This window comes from Cornus florida, unplaced genomic scaffold (assembly GCF_030987335.1).
Source record: "Cornus florida cultivar Cherokee Brave unplaced genomic scaffold, ASM3098733v1 CherokeeBrave_3.0.0_Hap2_Chr04, whole genome shotgun sequence".
NCBI lineage: Eukaryota > Viridiplantae > Streptophyta > Magnoliopsida > Cornales > Cornaceae > Cornus > Cornus florida.
Genome location: NW_026775574.1, coordinates 44,510,895 through 44,538,754, shown reverse-complemented (window position 1 = coordinate 44,538,754; position 27,860 = coordinate 44,510,895). Strand labels below are relative to the sequence as shown.

General features: G+C 39.7%; 2 protein-coding genes across 4 annotated transcripts in view; both read left to right on the top strand.

Moving 5' to 3' along the window:
* The first annotated feature begins 5,918 nt into the window (after positions 1–5,918).
* LOC132303204 (E3 ubiquitin-protein ligase RGLG3) overlaps positions 5,919–27,860 on the top strand; it is a 102,471-nt gene continuing 80,529 nt past the window's right edge. For all 3 annotated transcript variants that reach the window (XM_059800372.1, XM_059800373.1, XM_059800371.1), the window contains exon 1: positions 5,919–6,166. The gene's annotated coding sequence lies outside the window, so the exon portion shown is untranslated. The remainder of the gene's footprint in view (positions 6,167–27,860) is intronic.
* On the top strand, positions 22,254–23,441 carry LOC132304937 (uncharacterized). The gene is made up of 3 exons (XM_059802636.1): positions 22,254–22,343; positions 22,448–22,518; positions 22,829–23,441. The coding sequence occupies exons 1-3, from the start codon at positions 22,254–22,256 to the stop codon at positions 23,439–23,441; spliced, it is 774 nt and encodes a 257-aa protein (XP_059658619.1).

The following is a 27,860-nucleotide window of genomic DNA, read 5'->3' as shown; positions in this document are numbered from 1 at the left end:
ATCTGCATCTCCCATGAACATAGAGGTTGTCAAAGAAATCCTCAACCTATCTGTAGGTACCGCCATACTGTCCAACTTGTGAACCATAAGGTCTAACCAAGCTTCTGAGACTAGCGGATCTGAACTCCCCACAAATGGATCAATCTTGACCCTCTATAGTCGTATAAAGTACTCTAGTGCCTCATTGACTATCGGTGCCGGTGCCGGTACAGGAAACTATATCCCTGCCACCTACCTGCGTATCAACTCCTGTAAGGATTCAATGATCCCCTGATTGATTCCCTGAGCAACCCGTTCTTCATAAGTCGGTGCCCATAGTGGATTAGCATTCACACCACGAATTGGAATCCTGGGCCTCCCCGGACCCCTCGTGAACTCGGTGTCAGCCACCTGCTCCTTAATGCCCTGACGTGAGGACTCTCTACGTGTGACAACCATGGTGCTAAACGTACACAAGGAAAGAGGTCAACAATAACACGAGTTATTACGACTGAGTGCAACTCACACTATGAATGCATAAAACACAAAGCAAGACAAGGTATGCAACATACAGTCATGCTAAAGTAATCAAAGAAAGCCGTGTAAATAGTTAAGCATTTAAGCACGTAAGCATACATGTCAAACAAGGATGCTTTTAAATATATAAGCATATAAGCCTAACGACATGTCATACTACCAAGCGTGTTATAACGAAACACATAAACATGTTATAAAGCCAAAACATGTTATCAAAAGCATGCACATAAATCAAAGTAGATCAACAAAAGCATGATACGCACCCAAAACCCATCGTCCTAAGGTGTTCAAACCTAGAGCTCTGATACCACTTGTGACGGCCCAAGTTTTTTAACCCGGTGCGTCAGTGATGAACCGAAAGTTGACCCCGTAACAGGCCCGAAATGCGGAAGAAAAAGGTGAACCAAGGTCTCTAGGGATAGGAGTCACCCCTAAGACACAAATGTGACCTTCCATGAGATCACGAAACTTAAAGAGAGCAAAAGCGGAAACAAAGGTCAAAAGGGCAAAATTCGTTAATCCAAGCAGCAAAATGGTCAATTCACAATTAAAGAGAGAAACTTGACTCTAAACAAGTCAACCAAGGTGAATACAACCTAATCTAATCATTTTCCAACATTCCAAGGGGTTTAAAGAACATTGGCCAAGAATCCCACAAAATACCCTTTCCCGGTTGAAGTGAAAACTGATACTACTTTACTAAAACACAAATAACTCCTACTGTAATTAGAATTTGAGAATGGGATTGGTACAATTGGAAAGCTGACTCAAAATCCTTGAGTTTAGGCTCAAGAATCACCCCATTTGGATTAGAAACAAAGAAGTTATGACCCTTTGAAGGTGGATGATCAATGCTAAAACGAAACTTGGAAACTGTGCATATGAAAGCTATTTTGGTCGACCGAAATATAGCTTCGGATTACCGAAATGAACAAAAAAAACTTGCTGAAATCATGAATTTAAGTGTTGGTTGTTTCGGTAGACCGAAATAGAGTTTCGGTCGATCGAAATAGGCCTTGAATAGTAGAATTGGCTACTGGAATGATTAGTTACTGTGCATAGACAAATCTAATTGCCATCGATAGACCGAAGTGGAGTTTCGGTCGACCGAAACACCTCGAAATGCTACTGGAAAACCTGTTATGAGCCCAAGGTGCTAAGGTTCAACCTATACTTTGAATCCCATGACAATTTGGTTCAAAATAAATGTGTAAAACTGATTTTTCATTGAAATTCAAATGTGTGGATATGCCAACAACTTTGATATGAATACTTGAATGTAAAACAATGGCCCATGGCCTCATATATATCAATTACAAGATTTTCATATGTCAAACCTCTAAAATTTGGTAAAAGGCATTTTGAAGCAAAGATTTGATGTCAAGGGAGTACAACTACAAAAGTGAACATGCTTGGTCCTTGGCCTCTTTACATACATACTTATAATGTCAAATGTAAATACTTAAGTATCATTACATGTCAAGAAAGCTACATAAGCTTCTAAAGTACCATACACCCATGGTATACAAAATGTGACATCAAAAGAAAGGCATGCTAAACACTTGCATGTCAATACACAAAAATACTTCAAATAGCTCATAGGCCTCTAAGGATGATGAGCATCCAAGAACATAGTCTCTTTACCTGAAAAACAACCCAAATCACTAGGGTGAGTAATCAAGTTATTCGTAGGAAGAAGCATATGCGTATACCTTAAAGTTTCAATATCATTGCAAGATCAATATAGACGAATACAAGGGAGTATTCCACTTTACGTTTATATTCAAGGTGTTCTAAGGGATCATCTTAAGCTAACTTAAATGAATCTAGCAACACAATATCAAAATGGATGTACTTAATAACATCAAATCGTATGAAACGAAAATTATAAGTTACAACTTAAACATTGATTGTCAACTTGGAATTGAATGCGAAATCAAAAAGTGGAATCCTTGGACATCTAAGCTCAGAATTCTGCCGAGACTTTAACGGTTATTCTGGGCATTAACCCATTGGGAAGACCACCCTAGTGCGCACTATCTCAATTTGGGAGAACTCATACCTCCCACACTAGAGTCAAACTCTAGCCATGTCACTTGTAACCATGTCCCAAGAGAATTCAAAATACATCAAGTTCAAAACTTATACATAATATTAAGGCATATATACCACCTTCCATGCACAAGCATTTTGAAACCACACAAACCATGTCTTAGGGTTCCAAGTCTAGAATGGCATAAAAAAATGACAAGTCTTTTAAATGATATAATGTGCAGAATAATACCACTAACTTATCAACTTCAATCATGCCTCAACAACAAGCTTTATATACTAAATCTTAACATTTTTGCAATAAACTTCTAAAATAATCACAATTACCAGTAATAATCTACTAAAATGTAGGATTAACATCACAATAGTGTAGTAATTCAAATCTACGACATCAATAATCCTACTCAAGATACATACACAATATACATGCTTAATTAATAAAATCCTAAGTCAATCATAAGGATTTCCTATAGTATGCAATACTACAATTCTAAAAGCATATATACAATATATATTAAACCCCAAAGGATTTTAAAACACTTAAAATATAAACATACTACCACCCCTACCTCAATAGAGAATTGAATCTCTATAATCCAAGTAACCAAGCTCTAAATGGAAAACAAGTTTAGGGTTAATGAAGAGAAGAGTGAGAGGTATCTTTTCTCTCCCAAGGCTTTTAGTCTAAGGTGAATGGAAGGAAGTTAAAATGAACCAAGAAGCTCTAAACTAAGCTTTTCTCTAATGGTGGATTGGTTAGAGTTTTGAAGAACAAGTGTAAATGAAAAAGGTGAAGGTGAAAATGGTGAGTGGAGGGTCTAGTAATCCTCCACTCACTATGTGCTCTTACACTACCTCTCTCTCACACACAATGCAAGACTAAATCATGATCCTACACTTGTCACAAATCCAAGGCTCCTTCCTAGGCTTAATCCTAAGCCTACACTTGTCAACCATCTAAACCAACAAGTGCTCCAATCCTAGGCCAACAAGTAGGTGAATCTCCACCCTCCAAATGTCAAGAGATTACACATCCAAGTCACTCCACCCTATTACCAACAAGTGGCACCATGAGAATGTGACACTTGTCACATTTTTCAAAAATTGCAAAAAGGTCCTTTTTAAAAATATCTTCCAAAATAAATTACAAAATGGTTCCCAAGACGAAAAATAATTATTTTACATAATTACAATAAAACCCCAAAATCAAGAATAATTACAATAAAGAATGCATCCATACCCTTTATGAAAAAGTAAGTAACTAGAATGTTTTTTCTACAAAAGTAAAAATACAAATGTCATGGAAATCAAATATCATGAATGCATGTAAAACCGGAATCAAATCCGAGCACAACAAGTGAGGTTGTGTAAGGAAAATTGATAAACGGGAAAAAGACGAAATAGGGAAAGGACAAAATAGGAAAAAGACGAAAAAAAAATAAAATCACCAAAAATGGAAAAGGAGTAAAAAGACCGGGTCATTACATGTGATGTCTTGTTTTAAGTTGACTCGTAAATTATGTTTATCCCTTATGAGACATGTTCGACGTTTCTAGTGGGATAAACCGGGAGATTCTCCAAGTATAAATTGGGTTTCATGGGACTCCCTCTGTGCGCCAACGGAGGATGGGGGATTAGGTTTCCGGAGTTTTGAAGCGTTTAATGCGACTTTATTAGCTAAGCATGGGTGGAACTTCCAAGTTCTTCAGCGCGGTATGGCGTTCAAATTATTCAAAGCTAAATACTTTCAGCATTGTTCTTTTTTGGAAACCCAGTTAGGATCAAATCTTTCATGGGCCTGGCGGAGTATTTGGTCAACTCAATCTCTTAATGCTGCTGGTTCTCGCTGGATAGTGAGTAATGGGCACTCTATTAACATTTGGATGGATCGTTGGGTTCCTAGGCACCCATTTCCTCTTCCGAGACCACCACATTTGCTCGTTCCCCAGTTTGTGGTAGAGTTGACCGATCCTTCAGGTCAGGGCTGGAATGTGGATTTGCTTCATCGCCTTTTTCTACCTGCCACTGTTGATGCTATCCTTAAATGTGGATTCAGTGTTTTTTCTAATGCGGATAAGTTGGGTTGGGATTTGGAATCCAATGGTATGTTTTCAATGAGATCAGCTTATAAATTGGCGTATGGTCTTCTGGAAGGGGGGAATCGCTCTTTGGTGGGTCCTGGTTTATAGTCGAGCAATAAGTCTCTTTGGAACAATATTTGGTCTTGTGGGACTATGCCAAAAATATAGCATTTCTTGTGGAAATGTTGTAAACGTGCTCTTCCTGTCCGTGAATGCTTAAGTGTTCGTGGTCTTAATGTAGATATTGTGTGCCCTAGGTGTGGTTTGGATGCAGAATCAATCGAACATTTGTTTTTCCATTGTCCCTATTTTGTGCAGGTTTGGAAGCTTTCTCCGTTTAGATTGGATTTTACTGCGGATCATCATTCCTCTTTTGTAGATTGGTGGTTATGTTTGTCTAAACAGTAGGGGCATAAGGAGGGGGGATCGGATGTGTTGGGTTTTATTGCTTTCTATTGTTGGTTTATTTGGAAGGTTAGAAATAATTTTGTTTTTCGTAGAGAGCTTTGGGATGCGGTGCAGATTGTTAGATTGACATGCTCTTCATTTTGGGAGTTCAAGAAGGGGTCAGACGTTTTGTTTTTGCGTCTGTCCCGAGGTCAGCTTCAATCTTTCCCCCCTCAGCCTTTCTCATATTCTTTGTCTAGCTGGTTGCCCCCTCCTTTAGGTATTGTTAAGTATAATGTGGATGCGTCTTTTTCTGAATCTTCTCAAGTGGGAGGTGGTGGAGCTGTTTTCTGAGATTCGTTGAGCTCTATTATGCAGGCTATGGTTTTTAGTCAATTCCCTGCCTCAAGTGCGACATCAGCTGAGGCTATCTGTCTACGCAAAGCAGTTTTTTGGGAGTTAGCTATCCCTTTTACTATGGTTTGGTTTGAGTCAGATTCTTTGGCTTTGGTTAAGGCTGTCTCTGACATTGATCCAGGGCCTGTTGATATTCACACCATTTCTTTTGACATTCGGCTGGCGCTTTAGTCTTTCGCCTCATCTTGTCTTCGCCATGTTCCAAGGCATGGCAATGAGGTGGCCAATGCTATTGCAGCGCTTTCTCGAACTCATTTGTTTAAGGATGTCGCTCTTGTCCATATTCCTCCGGAGATTCTTCTTCTAGCAGCTAAAGATTGTATGGTTTGATTTGTTGACGATTGTTCCTCTTTGCCAGGTAAAAAAAAAAAATAAAAAAATTAAAAGCTTCAGCCTGCGGTGAAATTAACCTAAACGTCAAAAGTATAAAATGACGACGAGTCGAATAAACTTTTCTTCGATGAGTCCAGTCAATTCCAATTTGCACTGTTTTGTAGCGTACATGAAATGGAGTTCAACGCTTGCACGCAAGAAAAAGAAAAAAAAAAAAAAAACAGAAAAAAGCGCAAACTTTCAAAAAAAGATGACGGAGAAAAAGAAACTCAGGCAAAACAAGGTCAACTCACTTCACAGCTCTAACCATTATATATGACCAGAAAGGCCGAGGGATCTGTAGATCACTTTGAATTTCATTTCTTCATCCCTGTCATCAGGTTTGTCTCTAGAGCTTTCTCTCTTCACTAATATATATATATATATATATATATATAGATGTTTGTTATATAAATTTAAATTGACCCATCAATTTATATGTATGCAGTTTGGATGTACATTTGATTCCTTTTATCCGAGTGATTAGAAGAGTAGATTCCTGATATTTACAGATATTTTGTGTAATTTTGGGATTCTTAAATGGCGTTACTTCTTTTTAGAGGATAATTAGCTTGTTATTGCGAATAAATTGACGAAGCAAAATTAAACATCTTTAAATTTTGTCTTCTTTATGTGTTTCGAATTGTTGGAATTAGGACCCATATGTTTGGTTGCTTAAAGATTGTGGAAACGAAGAGAAATCAAAATTTTGAATCTACAATAATTGATCAATTAGTACTTTGGAAGATAATTACACCTCTCATCTGTTCTTATTTCTGCCATTTTGCGTTCTTGAATTTAGTTTTTCATTTTGTTGGACCAACAAAGGGGCCAAAACGTTCACCTAGGAAAAAATTAAAGGCGCCAATTTTTTATTTTATTTTTTTTCCTTCCCCTCAAATCTTTCAGTAACCAAAGAAAAGGTAATGGCAAAAAAGATGACATTAGTTGAAAAAATCTATCTACCCGACCCTCATTAACTAGAATCAAGGCTTTATTGCTTGACTGGAATATACATGTGGGATGTGTGATTTACAATAGACTTGATCAGCTTATAAGGTATACATGGTTAGTTTTAGGGACATTGGTTAATCTTGAAGGACTATGAAATAAATTATGTCTCATTTCTTGGTCTGTTTTGTTTGAGATTGCCTTGTTTTTGGGTATCAGAATATGAATTTTAGGAGGGAAGATTTCATGGAGATTGTTGGCTCCTCGGTAGACAATGCTTATTGGTTGGAAAATAGAAAACAAATTAGCAACTACTGTTGCTACCTTTTTAAGCGACATTTGTATGCACATAGAGTTGTATTTTCTAGGCTACGGCTTCATGATTAGCCTGGTACGAGGAGATTGTCAGAATTTGCTCCAATCCATATTGGTCGGTATGATAGAACCTCACAAGTTTCTATAAACAAGATCTAGATACTGATGCTTTCATAGTTAAGGTAGCTTGGAGGTAAGACATCCTGGCAAGGTGGAGTAGAGTTTCTTGCTACTAATAAGTGAGAGTACTTGGCTACTTGCAATATATATGATTATCAGGAGCCTAGAAAAACTAGAAAGATAAAAAAATTGGTTCAATATTCTCCAAATATGACCAAATGATGTGCCTAGGTTATGATTGGGGCAATCAAATGTGCATCTTATTATTGTTAGTAGTACTATAAAGTCATCTGTTGTTTTGCTTCGGACTTTTGAAAGAAGTGGTCATTGTTAGGTGACAGAGATATAACAGATAGAGGAAAAGTAGTGAAAATTGCTAAAATGGTAACTTGTGGCATGTTTCTTGTTAAGTATTGTCTGTTCTTTATTTTCATTTTAATTTAACAATTGGTAAATATTACATAATTGTTATTGGAATGATATTATCTGTCACTGATTATTTGAAGTTAAAAGTGTAAGACCCCAAGTTATTGCAAAAGGACCATAGGGTTTGGGGTAAAAAATGAAATCTTTCTAGATTGAACTAAGTAAACAAGGGGTCACTCTCAGGATTCAAACCCGCGCTCTCACGTTTGACAGTTTGAGCATTTTAGCACACTAAGCAATGGCCCCCACGAACCAACTAATGAAAAGCTTCAAAATTTTAAGAAATGGAAGACCAATGTATTTTGTTGTAGCAGGGTCTGAGTTTTCAAAATCTGTAAGTGCTTTGTTTTTACCATTCCTCATGACTTCATCCTTTTCCCAGTGTTATAAAATATTAAAAGTAACACGCTCTTGAAAAAATTAGGGCTGGGAAGTGGGAACTTTTATTTTTGAAAAACCTTTGGAAAACTGGAATTAATTAAGAAAATTTGATGGATATGTGGAAATACCCTTCGTGATGACCTAGTTTTGCATGCTTTATGGGGTAATTAAAAACAGTTGAAGATTGAATTTTATTTATTTATTTGATAGGCGATTGTAGGAAAAAGTTGTACATGTTAGGTTTTGCCTTGGGTAATTTGGGGATTTGAGGCGTTTGTAGAAATCATAGTGGTGGGATTGTTTTTTGCTTCTCTGCACTAGTTGTTGCAGTTTTTTAATTTTAGTTGAACTTTTACTTTTTAAGTGTGGTTTGACAGTCTCTCTTGCTAGAGGATTGATTCCTTCTATTAAAGAGAGTGATTCTTCTAATACTTTCATTTGGATCTCCAAAAGGTTTTTAGGTCCTTGGAGATGGACGCATTTCCCCTTTTTTGGATTCCTGGGATGGGCAATTTGAAGGCCTAACTTCTAGTCGAGAAGGGTGACATTCCCAATAACGTTTCTTAGAATATACTTAGCCTGATAATTTATTTTTATTTTTATTTTTTTGGGTGGGATAAGTTATCCACTGCCAAATTTCAAGTTTTGAAGTTTTCATTTGAAAACTCTGGATATTCTTCTTCTCTTTTAAATACAAAATGTTTGTTTTACATACAAAAGAAACTATACATGTTATGACAACACACAAATAGTTGGACCTCTGTCTAGTTCCCCTTCGCTGTTAGAAAATATTACTCAATCTTGAATGTAAATTCACTTATGTTCATAGTTGTTAAAGGCTCAAGGCGCACTAAGGCGCCAAAGGCCTTCTGGAGCCTAAGCGCAAGGCGCAGTATAAGGCGCGAGTCTGATCGAAGTAAGGTGCATGTATATAATAAGGCATATTTAACAATATAATATTATATATATTCATAATCAAGCAATAATTGCACTTAATGTTAGTAGTGAACCATAAATTTATGAATTTTGTCAAATATTTCACATGGTTAAACAATACGATTTATGCTATAGAACATTTTAATTTTGTAGTCATTAAGTATAAAGGAAATGATACGAATAAATGATTAGAAAATACAAGGCGCGCCTTTTTTGAGCCTGGAGCCTAACAAAAAGTGTAAGCCTAAGGGCTTTATGTGAGCCTGATTGAAGGGGTCTGGCGTGTAGTAGGTTAAAGCGATCTAGCTGAGCCTTGACGAGCCTGGGGCTTTTTTGGAGCCTAGGCGCGCCTTTAACAACTATACTTATGTTATTGAATTCTTATTGGTATTTTTTCCCCTGAATGTATATTATTATTGATACAAACAAACAATATGGTACAACCTTAGCTTGTCTGATTTGCTAGCTGTTGTTGTTGCCTAATGTTGATGTTAAGAGATTTGCTACTAATATATTGGATAAACCAGAAAATCAGATCTAGATAGGTTTGTTGAGAGGATCTCTCCATCTCTCTCTTATTGTTATAACAACAAACAGATAAGTTCGTTGAGAGAATATCTCTCTTATTATTGTATCTATAAATACACAATAGGACACTATCATTTCAGTGTGGTAAACATTTTCCAAATTATTATCTTATTTCTCATCTATTCTCAGTTTTTCACTTGGTATCAGAGCCTAAAACACATGGTTGTTTTTTTTTTTTTTTTGTAAATATCTCACAATCCCTCTCTGCTTTCTACCACAATATGATCTCATGGCCTCCGATTCAACCTCTTCCACTTCAACCAATGCTTCACCTCTATCTCTCTCCTCTTCCTCACCTATTCCTGGAATCCCAAGCTTGATAGATCAAATTATTTGTTATGGAAGAGCCAACTCCTACCCATTCTTTATGGGACTGATATGTTAAGTATGGTTGATGGCACAATCACAGGTCCACCAACCAGGGACGGAGCCAATGAAGGCCTAGGGGGGGCACGTGCCCCCCCTGAGTTGGTTAGCAACCTATAATATATGTGGTAATTTTAAAAAAAATTTCCATATGTATGAAAAAATTTATATAGTGCCCCCCCTCAAATTTGTAGTTTCTAAAATTAAATTCTTATTTTTTCTTTTACTCTTCACATTCCTTAAATTTCCTTAGTAGAAAAAGTCAAATTTTTCTTCCTTAATTGAAACTTTTTAACTATTTCCTATTAAAGTTCTTTCATTTTTCTTTCCTTTTATATTTTAATAATTTTCTTCTTCTTTGTCTTTTTGAATTTTATAGTTGTTATATATATATGTGTGTGTGTGTACTCCGTATTGTTTTTTTTTTTTTGTTTGGCAATGTGCCCCCCCTCACTTGAAATCCTGGCTCCGTCACTGCCACCAACCACTATCTTATAAAATTTTGTAATGGCTCCAAATCCAAAATACCTTGAATGGAAGAAGAAATATCATATTCTTCTTAGCTGGCTACGTGCTATGTTAACTCCTCAAGTACTCGCACAGGTTGTGGGTTACAGGACTTCTTATGACACATGGGTAGTGGCAGCCTTAGATTGTGCCTACATGTCTGAGACAAATGCTAGGTATTATCAGATTAAACATGAACTTTCCAATATTCGGAAAGGATCTTCTTCAATCACTGAATATATGGATCGTATCAGAATGCTTTCATATGAGCTCTTTCTTATTTAGCAACCCATGACTGATATGGATTTGATTGGTTGTGTCCTTCATGGACTCGATCCTGACTATGATGTTATAGTCAATTCTGTTTAGACTATATCAATTACAACATGCTTCTTAATCGTGAGAAACGATTTGAAATTTATCAAAACCCAAGTACAGATCGTGAAAATACTGCTCTCTTCTGATCGAGGAAGAGGGCGCAACAATCAGCATCATACTCATAACAATCAGCATCACTCCTCTCACAATCATGGCACTCGTAGCGGCGCTTATCGTGGTCGTGGTAATAGACCTCCAACCTATTCTCAAAACTCAAACACCAATTCGTCTCTTATTTGCCAGATTTATAGCAAGGTAGGTCATGGTGCGCTCACATGCCGTCAATGCTACAACTATGCACAACAACCTGATGAACTTCCTGCAACATTCTCTTCCATGAGTTTCTCCTCTCCATCAAAATCCACATGGTTTCCAATTCTAGTGCTACCAATCACATGACGACACTTGATGACTCACACATGGTGAACCGACAAGCATATACTGGTTCAAATCAAGTTGTGGTCGCAAATGGTAATACCTTACTTATACGTTCCATTGGCGATTTGCATATTTCTACCCCTTCTTCTAATTTTAAGTTAAAAGATACTTTCATGTGCCACATTTAACAGCAAACTTACTTTTTGTTTCTCGTTTTGTCCATGATAATAATTGTGTCCTCTCTTTTTCTCATGATGGTTTCTCTATAAAGGACTGACAAACAGGGATAGTACTTCACCAAGGCAAGAGTAAAGACTTCCTATTTCCTCTATAAGCACAGCCCCGTTGTCCTTCTCCTTCTTCCAATGTCATTGCAACCATGGTTTGAAAGAATACTTCTCTTGATAATTGGCATAAGCGTTTGGGCCACCCTGTACCACATGTTTTTTATTATTTAGTTAGAAATAAATGCCTGTCTTTTGTTGGAAACAATAATATTTCTAGTTGCTTAAGCTGTTCCATTAATAAAAGTTGTCGCTTGCCATTTTTATGATCCCCTACAAAATCTCTTGCCCCTTGACATCTTATTCACTCAGATTTATGGGGGCTTGCTCTTGAATTGTCTCATGGTAGTTTTCGTTATTATCTAATCTTTGTAGATGATTTTTCTAGATATACATTGATATATCCATTAATTCGAAAAGCTGAAACTCTTGACTACTTTCACAAATTTAAGCTTGCTGTTGAAAATCAATTTGGCACCACTATAAAGTAACTTCAAAACTGATGGAGGAAAGGAGTATATTAACAAAGTTTTTGCAGCTCTTTTCACCAATAGTGGCATTGAACATCGTGTCACATGCCCTCATACTTCAGTACAAAACGGCAAGACAGAACGCAATGATCATCATATTGTTGAATACGATCTTGCTCTTTGCCATCATGCCTTCCTTCCACGAAAATTTTGGATGGAAGCCGTTTCTACTTCAGTTTACCTCATAAACAGATTACGTTCTCCTAGGTTACAACATAAGTCACCTTATGAGATGCTCTTCAATCGACCTCCAGATTATGACACTTCGTATATTTGGGTGTCAATGTTTTCCCTTCCTAGGCGATACAAGGAAAGGCAACTTTTCTCCAAAATCGGTGCCATGTGTTTTCTTAAACTACGGAACCCAACAAAAAGGATATCGGTGCCTTGACCCACAAACTGGTAAAGGATATTTCTCTCGCCATGTTCGGTTCAATGAAGATGTGTTCCCATTTGCTCAATTACTTACGACTGGTCCTCTTAAGCATCCATATTGCTTGAAGATTGGGTTGCATCAATTGAACCTACATTACCTACATCTCGCAGTCTGCTCCTACCTGCATCGTTGTTACCTACACCACCAACTTGTTGACTTTAAGAGATAATCAAATCAAGAGTAAAGTATAAGAAGAAGAAGAAAAAAAGAAGAAAGAGGATGAGAGAAAAAGAGAGAGAGATGGGGAAAGAGAGAAAGAATACATTCATACTTCCACCACATTCTATTTGTACTAACAAGTTTAAGAAATTACACATACGCCCCAACATTATATAAATAATAACAAATAAGCCCCTAATAACACTCCCCCTCAAGCTGGTGCAAAGATATCTATCATGCCTAGCTTAATTAACATATTTTATAAGTCAGTCTTGCTCATACCCTTTGTCAAAACATCAACAACCTGATCATGTGTTTTGATGTATGGAGTATAAATAAGTCCAAAACGAAGCTTTTCCTAGATGAAGTGTTGATTGACTTCAATGTGCTTTATCCTGTCATGTTGAACTGGATTGTGGGTAATGCTAATAGCATCTTTGTTATCATAATACAACTTCATTAACTCGCGAACAGGAAAACCCAACTCACCTAACATTGTTTGAAGCCATAACAACTCACAAACACTGTGCCATGGACCTGAACTCGGCCTTTGCACTAGATTTAGCTACTACAGACTGTTTCTTGCTTCGCCATGAAACAAGATTACCTTTAACAAGTGTGCAACATTCTGAATTAGATCGTTGATCTGTCAGACTCTACCCAACCAGCATAAGTATAGGCTTCAACACGCAAGTGGCCATGTCGGCCAAACAATATTCCCTTACTAGGTGAATCCTTGAGGTAGCGAAGGACATGATGAGTTGCCTCAAGGTGAGGTATACGTGGAGCATGCATAAACTAACTAATCACACTAACAGTGTAGGCAATATCCAATCGCTGGATGTGTGAGAGATAGGTAAATCAGTCTCCCAACCAATCGCTGAAATCTTTCCACATCATCTAATGGGTCTCCATCTACATCATTAAGCCTATGGTTCTGCTCAATGGGAATATCAATAGGTTTAGCTCCAAGCCTGCCTGTTTCAGCCAACAAATCTAAGACATACTTCCGTCGAGAAATGAACACCCCTTTCTTCGATCTACACATCGATGCAAGAAAGTATCTCAATGATCCGAGGTCTTTAATCTCGAACTCTGTCCCCAAGAACAAATTCAGTTGATGAATCTCTTCGGGATCATTTCTAGTTATAACAATATCATTAACATATACAATAAGGGTAGTGGTGCAGCCCTGGTGCTTCTTGATGAAGAGAGTATGATCTGCCTGACTCTGTGCATACCCTACTCTTTTCACAATAGTGCTGAACCTCTCAAACCAGCACGTGGCAACTGCTTTAACCTATACAAGGCTTTGTTTAGCTTGCACACTAAATTCTGACCATTGACAAGCTTATACTATGGTGGCATAGTCATATACACCTTTTCCTCCAAGTTATCATGAAGGAAAGTATTCTTTACATCAAGCTTATATAAAGGCCAATTCAAATTAGCTTCCAAAGAAAGGACACATAGAGTTTATCTTGGCAACTGGAGCAAATGTTTATGTTTCCAATAATAAATCCCATAGGTCTGAGTGAACCCTTTGCAGCTTGTTGTAAAGTATAAAATATATGTAAAGAAAAATTAAACAAGAAAAACACAAAGATATTACGTGGTTCAGCCACTAGGGCCTATATCTATGGCACAGAGCCCAAAGGGCTACTTCACTTTTATAATACTCTCTCAATACATATACAATACAATGGTGGAGCTCCTTTATATATGAGAAGAAATTATGAGAATGAAAAGAGATAGAAAATAGGAAAAAGGAGGATTTTTCTCCACTGATTCCTTTATAACACCAAATCTTCAATAATAGGAAACAACATCAATTACTGAAAGATTTTCCTCCACTGATTTCTCTATTAAATCTTCAATACTCCCCCTCAAGTTGGAGCATGAATGCCCAACTTGCCATTGAGATGACGAGTAACAACAAGTGTGAATGATGAAGAGAGAAGACGAAGAACAATGCTACTGAACACATCGGCGGCCCAAACAAGTCAAACAAAAATTACCGGAGACACGGAAAAGGCGAAGACAATGTTACCAAACACACCGACAGCCCAAACAAGTCAAACAAAAATTATCGGAGACACGATAAAGGCGAAGACAATGCTACCGAACAAACCAGCAGCCCAAACAAGTCAATATAACCGCAGGAGACACGGCGAAGGCGAAGAACAATGCTACTGAACACACCGGCAGTCCATGCAAGTCACAAATAGCACTGAGAAATCCTTAGCAACATTTCAGATGCTAAGGGAATATCCCAAAATAGGGGTCCAAACCTAAGAAGAAATTAGGCTATGATACCATGTTATAAAGTATAAAATATATGTAAAGAAAAATTAAATGAGAAAAACGCAAAGATATTACGTGGTTCAGTCACTAGGGCCTACATCCACGTCACAAAGAGCCCAAAGGGCTACATCACTTTTATAATACCCTCTCCTCCTTCCATATAAATCCTTTACCTCTCGATGATGTCACTAGGGGCGATTTCACCCTACTAGGGGCGATTTGAGGGTGATCATGGTTTCTTCGATTGTGATGAAATCTTTCTTAGAGATTGCAAAGATTCCAAGAATTACACTCAGAGGGGATGTGAAGTCGGCAACTCCTTATTGAGGGCTGTCATTGTACATTGACGGGGACACCATCAGCGAAAGAAAAACGGTTCTCTCATCTTGTTTGGTTGGTCTCTTTGACAAAGAAAGGGGGTGTGATCGGATTGAAGAATGGGCAGCCCGGGCATGGAATACGTCCTGTGGGTGTTACTCCCTTATCTGATTCACTTATTCTGTTTAGGTTCCCTTCTCAGGCAGAGGCTCAACGGGTGTTGAAGGAAGGCCGGCGACAATGGGGATCTGTAACCTTACGGATCAATGTGTGGTCTTTCAGAGTTGGTTATTGTGGGGTTCTTAGAGACAAAGGCCTCAAACATCCAGTTGTTTAGTCTTCCTCTTAATCTATGGTGCCACGCCTTATTTGTCTAAGTGGGGGAGTTGTGTGGCGGATTCGTGAACGCTGTTGTTGACAAGACGAGGGATGTCGAGAGTGTCCGAATCACAGTGAGAATTGGATCAGCTTATCCGCCATTTATGTTTATTAACGATGACACTTTCTGTTATAAGGTTGCAATCTGGGAAGAAGTTTCGTCAGAGTTGGTTCCTTCGATGGAAAGTCTTGAAGGTAGCGATGGGTCACATCTTCTGACAGAGGAAGAATGGAACATGCTTCTCAGCAAAGGGAAAGAAGGGGTGTTGCAGATCCAGCAATGGCTGAAGGATAGAGAAATACAAAGAGCGATGAAATTTGTGGGAGGAAGAACAAGTGGCAGACATGCTCCGGCTATACGCGTTGATGTTGACAAATAGAGAGCTGCACATGGCGGTCGTAAAGGATCCCATCCAAATTCTTCTCTATCCTTATCTCTAAGGGTTGGTGAAGAGATTGGGATGGGCCGCAACTTTGATTGGGCTAAAGGTTGATATGGACCGGACGGTGGTACGCCAGGCTAAGGGCGAGGCCTTAAGACATCATGGGCCTGTTAAACACGGACTAAGCCAATTATGACTTCGGATAGATTTGGGCCTTGGACAGCCCATACCAAAGAAGGGTTACAAAAGGACCCAACTCCTTATCTGTTTCTTTTTATAATAACCTAAACTCATCATTGGGGCCAGACTTCAATGGACAAGCCCAAGCTCAGGTTCAGGTCCGTTCCTCTTCTTCTTCTTTACTCGCTGGTCTTTGACGGAGAAAGCAAAGCGGAGATCGACGACTGCAACAACCGGTAGCCAGGGCTCTAGATAGACCCGTAAAGAAAAACAGAAGTGGGTAGCACGCTCTCCTGCCTTTAATCTCCCAGGTTTGAATTCTGTTGCTTTTTCTCAGAGTTCTTTCTCTTCTCCTCCTTCGTCTGAGGTATTGAGAAGTGGTGGTAGTGGTGTGGATGATTGTACGGATCAACAGAGGGACTGTTCTGGAGACAATGTTTCACGGGTTGAAGGGTCACTGTCTTCAAAGAACTTGGTTGGCAGTGGAGACTGCTCCAATGGAGTGACCATATGTGTAGGAAAGGACCTGTATTTCAAGCTGATAGACGATTTAGTTATGCCTTTGCCTAACGAACTTAGGCTTTTTGTTGCTCTGAAAGGTTTGAATTGTTTACCATCAAAAACTGAAGCGAATAATGTTCTTGACCTAATGACGACTGTCACAGATGAGTCTAAAACAGAGATGGATTTGCAATTGAATGCGTTTGGGAATAGTGAAGAGAGTGAAGGGGAAGAGTATGAAGTTCAGGTTCCTTCTCAACAGGTTTGTCCTCATGGATTTCAACCTTGGATGGAAATGGATCATTCTGATGTGGATATAATGGAACCCCTGGCAGTTGTGCACCTTGATTGTGTAGGAACGACTGATGATTTGGGTATGGACCGAGTGAGTGACCATATTGGCATGGTTAGTGAAGCTTTGGGTGTTTCTTCAGAGGGTGATGATGACCGAACTCAGTCCATTCTTCATGCTATTGTGATAGGAAACGACATTACAGAGACCTATCAGAGCACAAAAGTTGGCAAAAATAGGAAAAAATTTTCACATCGGAAAGGGGTACAGGAGGTGAAGAACCTTATTTCCTATGTCAACTATGAGGGGAAGGATGGGGTGACTAAAGAAAGGGGAAGGACCAGAAGTGGGAAATGGGGGGGAAGAGGGGAGATGATCATTTTTGGTTCTTTATGAAGCTACGAATTATTACATGGAACGTTCGTGGTCTAAATGATCCGGATAAAAGAAGGGTGGTCAAGATTGTGCTCATGTTATATGCTTGCAAGAAACCAAGATGGCCGCTATTTCTGATGAGGTGGTAAGGAGTCTTTGGGGAGGAAGGTTTGTAGAATGGGAAGCTTTAAACGCCTCCGGCACATCGGGCGGAATTCTAATTATGTGGGATTGAAGATGGTTGTCCAGAACGAATATTTGGAAAAGGGCATTATTCTTTGTCATGTGTATTTCAGATGGAGGATGATAATTTTAATTGGGTTTTTTTTGGAGTTTATGGACCTGTTGTTGATAGTGATTGACCAGTCTTTTGGGAAGAGCTCAGCTATGTTAAGGAATTGTGGTCGTTGCCTTGGTGTTTAGGCGGGGACTTTAATTCTTTTAGGTCTCCAATCGAGAGATCCACCGGGGGTAAGTGGTCTTTGGAGATGACCCAGTTCTCCGATTTTATTGATGGCCACTTCCTTATTGATCTGCCATTGGAAGGAGCAGTCTTTACTTGGTCTAATGGCAGAGATCCAGTCACTTTTTCAAGGTTGGATCGGTTCCTGGTTTCTGGGGATTGGGAAGAGAAGTTTCCGGATGTTATTCAGGCGGCTTTGGTTAGGGTAACGTCCGACTATGTGCCCTTAGTTCTCGATTGTGGAGGGATGAGATCTAGACGCACGCCTTTCCGCTTTGAAAATATGTGGTTAAGATCTGAGGATTTTCAAGGGAAAGTCCAGTCTTGGTTGGGGGAGGCATCTTTCACAGGTTCTGCTAGCTATGTCTTAGCTAGGAAGTTTCAGGTTCTCAAATTTGAGCTTAAGAAGTGGAACAAAGAGGTCTTTGAGAATCTTGAATGGACGAAGAATAGAGTTTTAGCTGATATTGCCGAACTTGATCGTCTTGACGAGTTGGGGTAGGATGTGGAGTCTTTACGCTCTAGAAGGGTCTTGTCAGGCGATTTTTGCGGAGATTGCTGTTATGGAGGAGATTTCGTGGCTTCAGAAATCTAGGGCATTGTGGCTTAAAGAAGGTGACTGCAATACAAAATTCTTTCACAAGCTTGCTAATGCTTATAGAAGATGTAATCACATTGGGTGTATCCGTGTGAATGGTACAGAGTTGTGGAGAGAAGGTGAGGTGCGTGGGGAATTGTTTCTTTTTATTAGTAGCTTTACACTGAGTCCTTGGGATGGAGACCTAAACTTGATAGTCTGCATTTTAATTCTATTTCTACGCTGGATAATGGCATGCTTGAGGTTCCTTTCATTAAAGAGGAAGTTCTTAAGGCATTATCAAGTTGTAATGGGGATAAAGCTCCAGGCCAGATGGATTTACTATATGGTTTCTTAAGGAGAGCTGGGAGGTGGTGCGCAGTGAGGTGATGGGCACCTTTCAGGATTTTCATTCTCATGGCACTTTTGAGAAATCATTGAATGAATCTTTTATTGCCCTTATTCCTAAGAAAGGCGATGCCTCTGATATTAAGGACTTTAGGTCAATCAGCTTAGTGGGATGCATGTATAAGCTTTTTGCCAAAGTTCACGTTCTTAGAATGCGGAATGTACTGGACGGAATTATTTCAGAGTCACAACATGCTTTTGTTGGGGGACGGCAGATCTTGGATTCCGTTCTTATTATAGGGGAATTTGTTGACTATAGGTTGAAGAGTGGTGTTCCTGGCGTCTTATGCAAACTTGATATTGAGAAAGCCTATGATCACGTTAATTGGAAGTTTCTTCTTTACTTGCTCCAGAGGATGGGGTTCGGAGATAGGTGGATTAAATGGATTGAAACTTGTATCTTGTTCGTTATGTTCTCGGTGCTTGTGAATAGATCTCCTGCTGGTTTTTTTGTGAGTTCGCGCGGTTTGAGACAAGGAGACCCCCTTTCGCCTTTCTTATTCCTTATTGTCATGGAGGGATTGAGCAGATTAATGAAAAGAGCTGAGGATCTGGGTTTTATCAGGGGTTCAGAGTTGGTAGAGAAGCTACTAATCAGATAGAGATTTCCCATTTGTTGTTCGCAGACGATACCTTGCTTTTTTGTGATGGTGATGTCTCCCAACTTAGATACTTAAGGTGCATACTTGCTTGTTTCCAAGTGGTGTTCGGACTTAAAATTAATGTTAGAAAGAGTGTGCTTGTCCCAGTGGGGATGTTCCAGATATTTTCTCCTTAGCTGCAGTTCTTGGGTGTGGAGTGGGCGCTTTTCCACTTCCTTATTTAGGACTGCCTTTGGGAGTTTCCTCCAAGAGAGTGGAGAGTTGGGATCCGGTGATCAAAAGGTATGAAAAGAGACTGGCAGGATGGAAAAAACAGTATCTCTCAAAGGGGGGGAAGGTCACTCTTATTGAGAGTACCCTCTCGTCCCTTCCCACTTATTTTTTATCTCTGTTTCAAATTCCATGCTCTGTTGCTGAACGGATCGAAAAAATTCAGCATGACTTTCTTTGGGGTGGAAGAGGAAAGGAGTTCAAGTATTATCTTGTCAATTGGGAGCAAGTTTGCAAACCTTTAAAATTAGGTAGTTTAGGCATTCGGAAATTGGTCCCTTTCAATAGAGCTTTGTTGGGTAAGTGGCTATGGAGGTTCGGTAAAGAGCGTCATCGTGTCGATTTGGGGAGGAGAGTGGGGGGTGGTCCTCTCGTCCTGTTTTCGTCACGGGAGGCGTTGGCATGTGGAAATTCATTCGGAAGGGTTGGGATATGTTTTCCACCCACATTAGATTCAAAGTTCGCAATGGTAGGCACGTTCATTTTTGGGAGGACTTGTGGTGTGGTGATCAGCTGTTGTCTCTTCCTTTCCTCGCCTCTTCAGTATTGCCGAAAACAAGCATGCTTACGTAGTTGATTGTTATCATCTTGATAGCAGTGGGTTTACGTGGGATGTGTGTTTTAGGCGCTCTTTTCAGGATTGGGAGATGACAGAAGTGTGCGCTTTTTTGGATTTGTTGTATAGATAGAAGGATGTTGGCAGAGGTTATGATGATATTCTGTGGGTCCCTTTCTCTCATGGTAAATATGGAGTATGATCCATGTTCTTGTGTTTGTCCAACTTCGCTAGCCAAGATTTCCCATGGAAGTCTATTTGGCGCTCTAAAGCTCCTCTTAGAGTTGCATTTTTTGTTTGGACTGCCACCTGGGGAAAGATTTTGACATTGGATAATTTGAGAAAGGGAGGTAATACCATTGTTAACTGGTGTTGCTTATGCAAAACAGAAGGTGAGTCCGTGGATCACATTCTTATGCATTGTCCTGTGGCATATGATTGTTGGAATCTTATCTTAAGTATTTTTGGTGTTCAGTGGGTGATGCCTAAGCACTCTATTCAATTAATCAACGCATGGAGAAGATGCCCAGTTAAAGGTCATGCGCGTGATTTTTGGAGGATTGTCTCACACTGTGTTTGGCGATGTATCTAGAGAGAGAAATAACAGAAATTTTAAAGGGAAACAATTGACTATTGCTAATTTAAAATCTCATATTCTTCGTTCTCTTTTCTGTTATGTAAAAGGAAGCGCTTGCTCCTCGATTGCTGATTTTTTTGACCTTTTGGACTCTATTGGTTCTTAGGGTTTTCGTTCTCGTGTATTAGGGACGCGTTCCCCTTTTGAACGCTTTTCTAATATATTTTACTTATCAAAAAAAAAAAAAAAAAATACTCTCTCAATACATATACAATACAATGGTGGAGGCTTCTTTATATAGAAGAATAAATTATGAGAATGGAAAGAGATAGAAAATAGGAAACAAGGAGGATTTTTCTCCACTGATTCCACTATAACACCAAATCTTCAATAATAGGAAATAACATCAATTACTGAAAGATTTTCCTCTACTGATTTCTTTATTTAAATCTTCAATAAACTGGTCTTTATATCTCTCAATTGTTCCATCTGGATGTTACTTTATTGTGTAGACCCATTTGTAGCCTACTGGTTTCTTATCCCTAGGTAATGGAACAATATCTCAAGTACCATTCTTCTTAAGGGCCTTCATCTCTTCAAGCATATCTTCCTTCCGTGGAGTTTGACTGAGAGCATCTGAAACACTAGAAGGAATAGATACAGAGGATATACACGAAGTGAAAGCACGATATGTTGGAGATAAGGCATCATAGGATACAAACTGAGATATTGGATGTTTTGTACAACTACGAACACCCTTACGATAGGCAATAGGGACATCAAGATCAACAAGAATGCTATTAGGAAAAGAATTAGGAGTATCAATGTCAACTGAGGAATTACCTTGAGCGAGGGAGACTTCTTGGTCTTGGGGTGAGTCAATGACTTGTTTTGCCCTCCTAGTGTAGACAATTGGCTGTTTTCCCTGTTGCAAATCATTAGTGTTAGGAGGACTAGACATAGGCACCTTAGTAAGAAGCTCCCCTTGAATGGGAGCAGGCAAAGGAAGGGGGTATTCCCTCTGAATGGACGACATATTCTCTACCTCTATAGTAGTCTCCCTTTGCTGCAAACCATTTGTGTTAGGAGGACTAGCCATAGGCACCTCAGTAAGAAGCTCCCCCTGAATGGGAACAGGCAAAGGAAGGGGGCATTCCCTCTAAATGGATGACATATTCTCTACTTGTATAATAGTCCCCCTCCTGTGCAAAATCCCGAGTAGTGAAAAAAAAGGAGCATGTTCAAAGAATGTAACATTCATGGAGACAAAGCGACGACGAGTGATAAGGTTATAACACCGATACCCTTTCTGAATGGCAGAGTATCCAAGAAGACAGAGAAGGGGATTGCCTTAGGGTCCATTTTGTCCTTGTGATGATGAATGTGAACATAACAAACACAACCAAACAATTTCGGAGGGCCAATAAACAAGGCAGTGTGATGGTGTAAGACGGAGAAGGGGGATTGATAGCGAAGAACCTTAGAAGGCATGCGATTGATAAGGTATGTAGCTGTTAAGGTTGCATCAACTAATAACTTTTATGCACTCCCATCCCAATTAGAAGAGAACGGGTATAAGGTATGTAACTGTTAAGATTGCATCAACCCAATAACTTTTATGCACTCCCATCCCAATTAGAAGAGAACGGGTCACCTCCGTAATATGCCGTTGTTTTCTTTCAGCTACACTGTTCTGTTGTGGTGTATCGATGCAGGAGATTTGATGGACAATCCCATTATGAGCAAAAAAGGAGGTAAGACCACCATACATAAACTCTCCTCCATTATCAGATCGAAGGATTTTGAAGGGACAACCAAACCGAGTACATATCATCTTATGAAAGGTTTTAAAAATGGAATGAACTTCACATTTGGTTTTCATAAAGATAAAGTGAAGTTTTTGGTCAAACGGTAGGGACCAGTCACTTTTTCAAGGTTGGATCGATTTTTGATTTCCGGGGAGTGGGAAAAGAAATTCCCGGATGCTGTTTAGGCAGTTTTAGCAAGGGTCACTTCTGATCATGTTCCTTTGGTGTTGGATTGCGGGGGTTTGTGTTCTCGCAGATCCCCGTTTCGGTTTGAGAACATGTGGCTGAGAGCGGAGGATTTCCAAGGGAAAGTTCGGTCTTGGTGGGAGGGAGTTTCAGTTACAGGTTCGCCTAGCTTCATGTTAACAAAGAAGTTAAGATCTCTCAAATTCGATCTTAAGAAGTGGAATAAGGATATTTTTGGGAATCTTGAATGGAGGAAGAATAGAGCCCTTGTCGAATTCTCTGAGATTGATCGTCTTGAAGAGGCGGGTGGGGATGTGGAGGAACTTCGTTCTAAGAAAGCCTCCCGTCAGGCAGCTTTTGCTGAGATTGCTAGTATGGAGGAGATTTTGTGGAGACAAAAATCCCGGGCTCTTTGGCTAAAAGAGGGAGATCGTAACACAAATTTTTTTCACAGGCTCGCTAATGCTCACAGAAGGAGTAATCATATAGGACGTATTCGGGTGGAAGGTGTGGAGCTGTGGAGGGAGGAAGAATTGCACAATGTGATCGTTTCCTTTTATCAGAAGCTTTACTTAAAACCGTTAGCATGGAGACCTAAACTTGATGGTCTCCACTTTAAGGCTATATCTGAATTGGATAGAGATGGGCTTGAGATTCCTTTTACTGAGGATGAAGTTCTATAGGCTTTATCAAGTTGTAATGGGGACAAAGTTCCGGGGCCTGATGGGTTTACTATGCGGTTTCTTATAGAAAGTTAGGCAGTTGTGAGAAATGAGGTGATGGGTACATTTCAGGAGTTTCATTCTACTGGCTTTGAGAAGTCACTAAATGCGTCATTCATTGCCCTTATCCCTAAGAAGGGAGGCGCTTCAGACATTAAAGACTTTAGACCAATTAGCCTAATGGGTTGTATTTACAAACTCCTGGCTAAGGTTCTTGCCCTTAGGATGAGGAAAGTAATGGATGGGATTATCTCGGATTCCCAGAGTTCTTTTGTTGGAGGAAGGCAAATTTTAGATTCAGTTCTTATTGTAAGCGAATGTGTGGAATCCAGATTGTGTACTGGGGTTCCCGGAGTCCTATGCAAACTTGACATTGAGAAAGCATATGATCATGTGAATTGGAATTTCCTTCTTTACTTGCTACAGAGAATAGGGTTTAGAAGCCGTTGGAGGAATTGGATTGAGACTTGTCTTTCGTCTGTCAAGTTCTCTGATCTTGTGAACGGATCTCCTGTTGGTTTCTTTGGGTGCACTCGAGGTTTAAGACAGAGATCCTTTGTCGTCTTTCCTTTTTCTAATTGTTATGGAGGGCTTGAGCAGACTTATGCGAAGGGCAGAGGATCTTTGTCTTATTAAGGGCCTTAGAGTGGGAAGAGATGTAGTCCATCAGGTGAAGATTTCTCATCTTCTTTTCACGGATGACACCTTAGTTTTTCCAGTGATGCTGATGTGTCGCAACTTAGATATTTGAGGTGTATCTTGGCATGTTTCCAGGCAGTTTCTGGGTTGAAGGTCAACGTGGCTAAGAGTGTGCTTGTCCCGGTAGGGGATGTTCAGGATATTTCCTCTTTAGCTGCAGTCCTTGGATGTATGGTTAGTTCTTTCCCCATTCCTTATTTGGGTTTGCCCATAGGGGTTTAGGAGAGTGGGGAGTTGGGACCCTATGATTGATAGGTATGCGAAGAGATTGACAGGGTGCAAGAAGCAATACTTGTATAAGGGGGGTAAAGTTACTCTTATTAAGAGCAAGTTATCGAGCCTTCCCACATATTTTTTTTATTTATGTTCCAAATTCTATGCTCCGTTGCTGATAGGATCGAAAAAATTCAAAGGGATTTCCTTTGGGACGGGAGGGGCGAAGAGTTCAAGTATCACCTTATCAGATGGAAGCAAGTTTGCAAGCCCATGAAGTTGGGTGGTCTTGGTATTAGAAGGTTGGTTCCTTTTAATCAAGCTCTTTTGGGTAAATGGTTGTGGAGATATGGGAGAGAAAGACATCGCCCTTGGCAAAGGTTAGTTTCATGTCGGTATGGAGAAGAGAGTGGTGGCTGGTCTACCGGTCCGGTTCATCTTGCGGGAGGATTCGGGGTGTGGAAATCCATCTAGAAGGGATGGGATGTTTTCTTTACTCATATCAGGTTCAAAGTTCGTGATGGTAGATGCGTTCGTTTCTGGGAGGATCTTTGGTGTGGTGACCAACAATTATCTCGTACTTTTCCCAGATTATACAGTATTGCAGTTGATAGACACGCCTATGTAGTTGACTGTTATTGGCTTGATAGTAGTGGGATTACATGGGATGTGCGCTTTAGGTGTTCCTTTCAGGATTGGGAGGTGGATGAGGTGTGTGTTCTTCTAGATTTGCTGTATAGGCAGGAGGCAATTAGCAGAGGCAGTGACGATCTAATATGGATTCCCTCTTCCCATGGTCGTTTCGTAGTGCGATCTTTGTTCTTATGTTTATCTAACTTTGTTAGTCTTGACTTCCCATGGAAGACCATTTGACGTTCTATGGCTCTAACTAGGGTGTCATTCTTTGTTTGGACTACTATATGAGGTAAGATACTGACGATTGATATTTTGAGGAAGCAGGGTAACTGTTTTGTTAATTGGTGTTGTCTATGCAAGCAAGATGGTGAGTTAGTTGATCATATCCTCATGCATTGTATTGTTGGAATCTTATTCTTGGGTTGTTTGGTATGCGTTGCGTAATGCCACGTTCTTCTAAGGATTTGATTCAAGCTTGGAGAAGATGTCGTGTGAGTAGAGGTGTACGCGATTATTGGAGAATTGTCCCACATTACGTTTGGTAGTGCATCTGGAAGGAGAGGAATAGTAGAATGTGTGAAGGAAAGGAATCGTCCACGGCGATGCTAAAACTCTATATTATTCGTTCTCTTTTCAGTTACATGAAGAGGAGCTCTTGTTCCTCTTCCGATAATTTAATTATTTTTTGGATTCTTTGGGGCCTTAGTTCCCGGTTCCACTTCTGTATAAGGGATGCGTTCCCCTCTTGAGCGCCTTTCTATGAAATTTTTACTTATTAAAAAAATATATATACTTTAGTTGATATACTTCACATTATCTTTTTTTTTTTTTTTTTTGGATAAGTAATAATGAAATAAAAAGGCGCTCAAGAGGGGAACGCTCCCAAAGGAATACACAAAACGCAAAAGGCGACAACTAAAGCTTTAAACTATCCACAAAATCCAAAAGATCCCCCAAAGATTTACAATTCCGCCTGTTAACCCAAAATAATAAAGTATGCAATAAAGTGTATTTGAGAGACCAAATAGGAGTCTCCTTGCCCTCAAAATGTATCTTATTTCTCTTGTGCCACAAACCCCACCAAAGACAAAGGGGAGTGGCCCTTCAAGCAACCTTGGCTTGGCTCTCCACAAGACACCCTTTCCAAGCCTCAATCAAATCTACCGTGGTTTTGGGGAACACCCAAAACATGCCAAAAGCAACCAAAAACATAGACCAAACATCCCTTGCCACCGGCAGTGAATAAGGAGATGATTCACTGATTCCTTTTGTCTTTTTGCACATACAACACCAATTAACCACGATTTGTCGTCTCCTTCTAAGATTGTCTAGGGTGCGTAGGCTACACACCAAGCAAATAAGGCCACCTTCAAAGGAGCTATCGATCTCTAAATTGCTTTCCGAGGGAAGGAAAAACCTGGGATCACCGACAACAAATGATAGAACGCCCTGACCTTGAACAGTCCCCTCGGTGAGCCCACCCATACCATCTCATCCATCCCTGCACTCCCCTCAAGCTTAATGTATATTGGTGTAGACATAGCCTTCATTCTACTCTCCTCAGCGTGGATATACAAAAACATATCTCTAACAGAAGTAGGGGCTGGATACCCGCCGAACATACCCTGGCATGCTCGTATCTTGGATACAGACCACCCAAGAACTCATAGATTCGATTCCTTTCTACCATAGCACAAAATGCTTTAACATCAGCTGTGCACACAAGTATGCAGTGTTGGTAGTGTTCTAACTCTTCCCTTTTACCACGTAAAGTGTGGTAATATGTAGCTATAGTTTGGTCTTCTTGCTTGAATCTTGAAATCTTTTGTTGGAGTTCATACAATTTTGCAAAATTACCAACCGAGGAATATGTCTCTTCCATAACCTTCCATAGCTCTTTAGCTGTTTTCATAAATAGAAACCCTTTGCTGATATGTGGCTGCATTGACTGCAACAACCACATTATAACTAGTGCATTATTTGCACTCCACCCTTAGAATTCAGGATCACTCTTGGAGGGATACATGACAGTCCCTTCGATATGTTTGATCATCCTATGACCAGTGATATGAATACGAGCAGATTGAGCCCACTCCATATAGTTCGTTTCTTCCAACCTAACAGTCGTAATACAAAGGCCTGGATGGTGATCACTACTACCTCCCAAGTCAGACTATGAGAAGACCCAGCTTCTTTTGAAGTCACATCTGAGCCAGACATTTTATGAAACAGTTTTTTGGTATATAATCCTCAGGAAAAAAAATAGCAACAAAATATGTTGAGAATCACCTCTATAACACACAAACAACTGCAACTAGAAAGATTACTGTCTTCTGAGATGCATAACAAAGCGACCACAAAGTCCACAAACCCTAGAAAGCAACAAAGTAGACCATGGCAGAATTGGGAACGACGAAGAAAAAGCCGTTGTTGCAGAACCATGCGAATACGAAAAAAACACCGATTGAGAATGCAATCGATCAAAAACAGGTCTGAGCAATAATAAGATGTTTACGAAGGTAAATCAATTCTAGTGGCGCACTGCCCTCGCTACCCCCAGCCAACTCAGCGCGGAGTTGGATCCGCGGTACGTGTGGATGTGATTAACACTACTTCCTTGCAAACAAATCCCATCTTGGAATCTCTTCAAAACCCTTCACACCCACTAGGGTTTACACAAACTTGCCCTAGGGTTTCAACTACACACGTAGAACTTTACAAACCATGCTCTGATACCATGTTGTGTTGGCGAGTAGATTTCCTCGTCTGTTTAGGATAGTTGTGGATAAACATGCTATGGTTGCAGATTATTATTGGCTTTATAATGGGAGA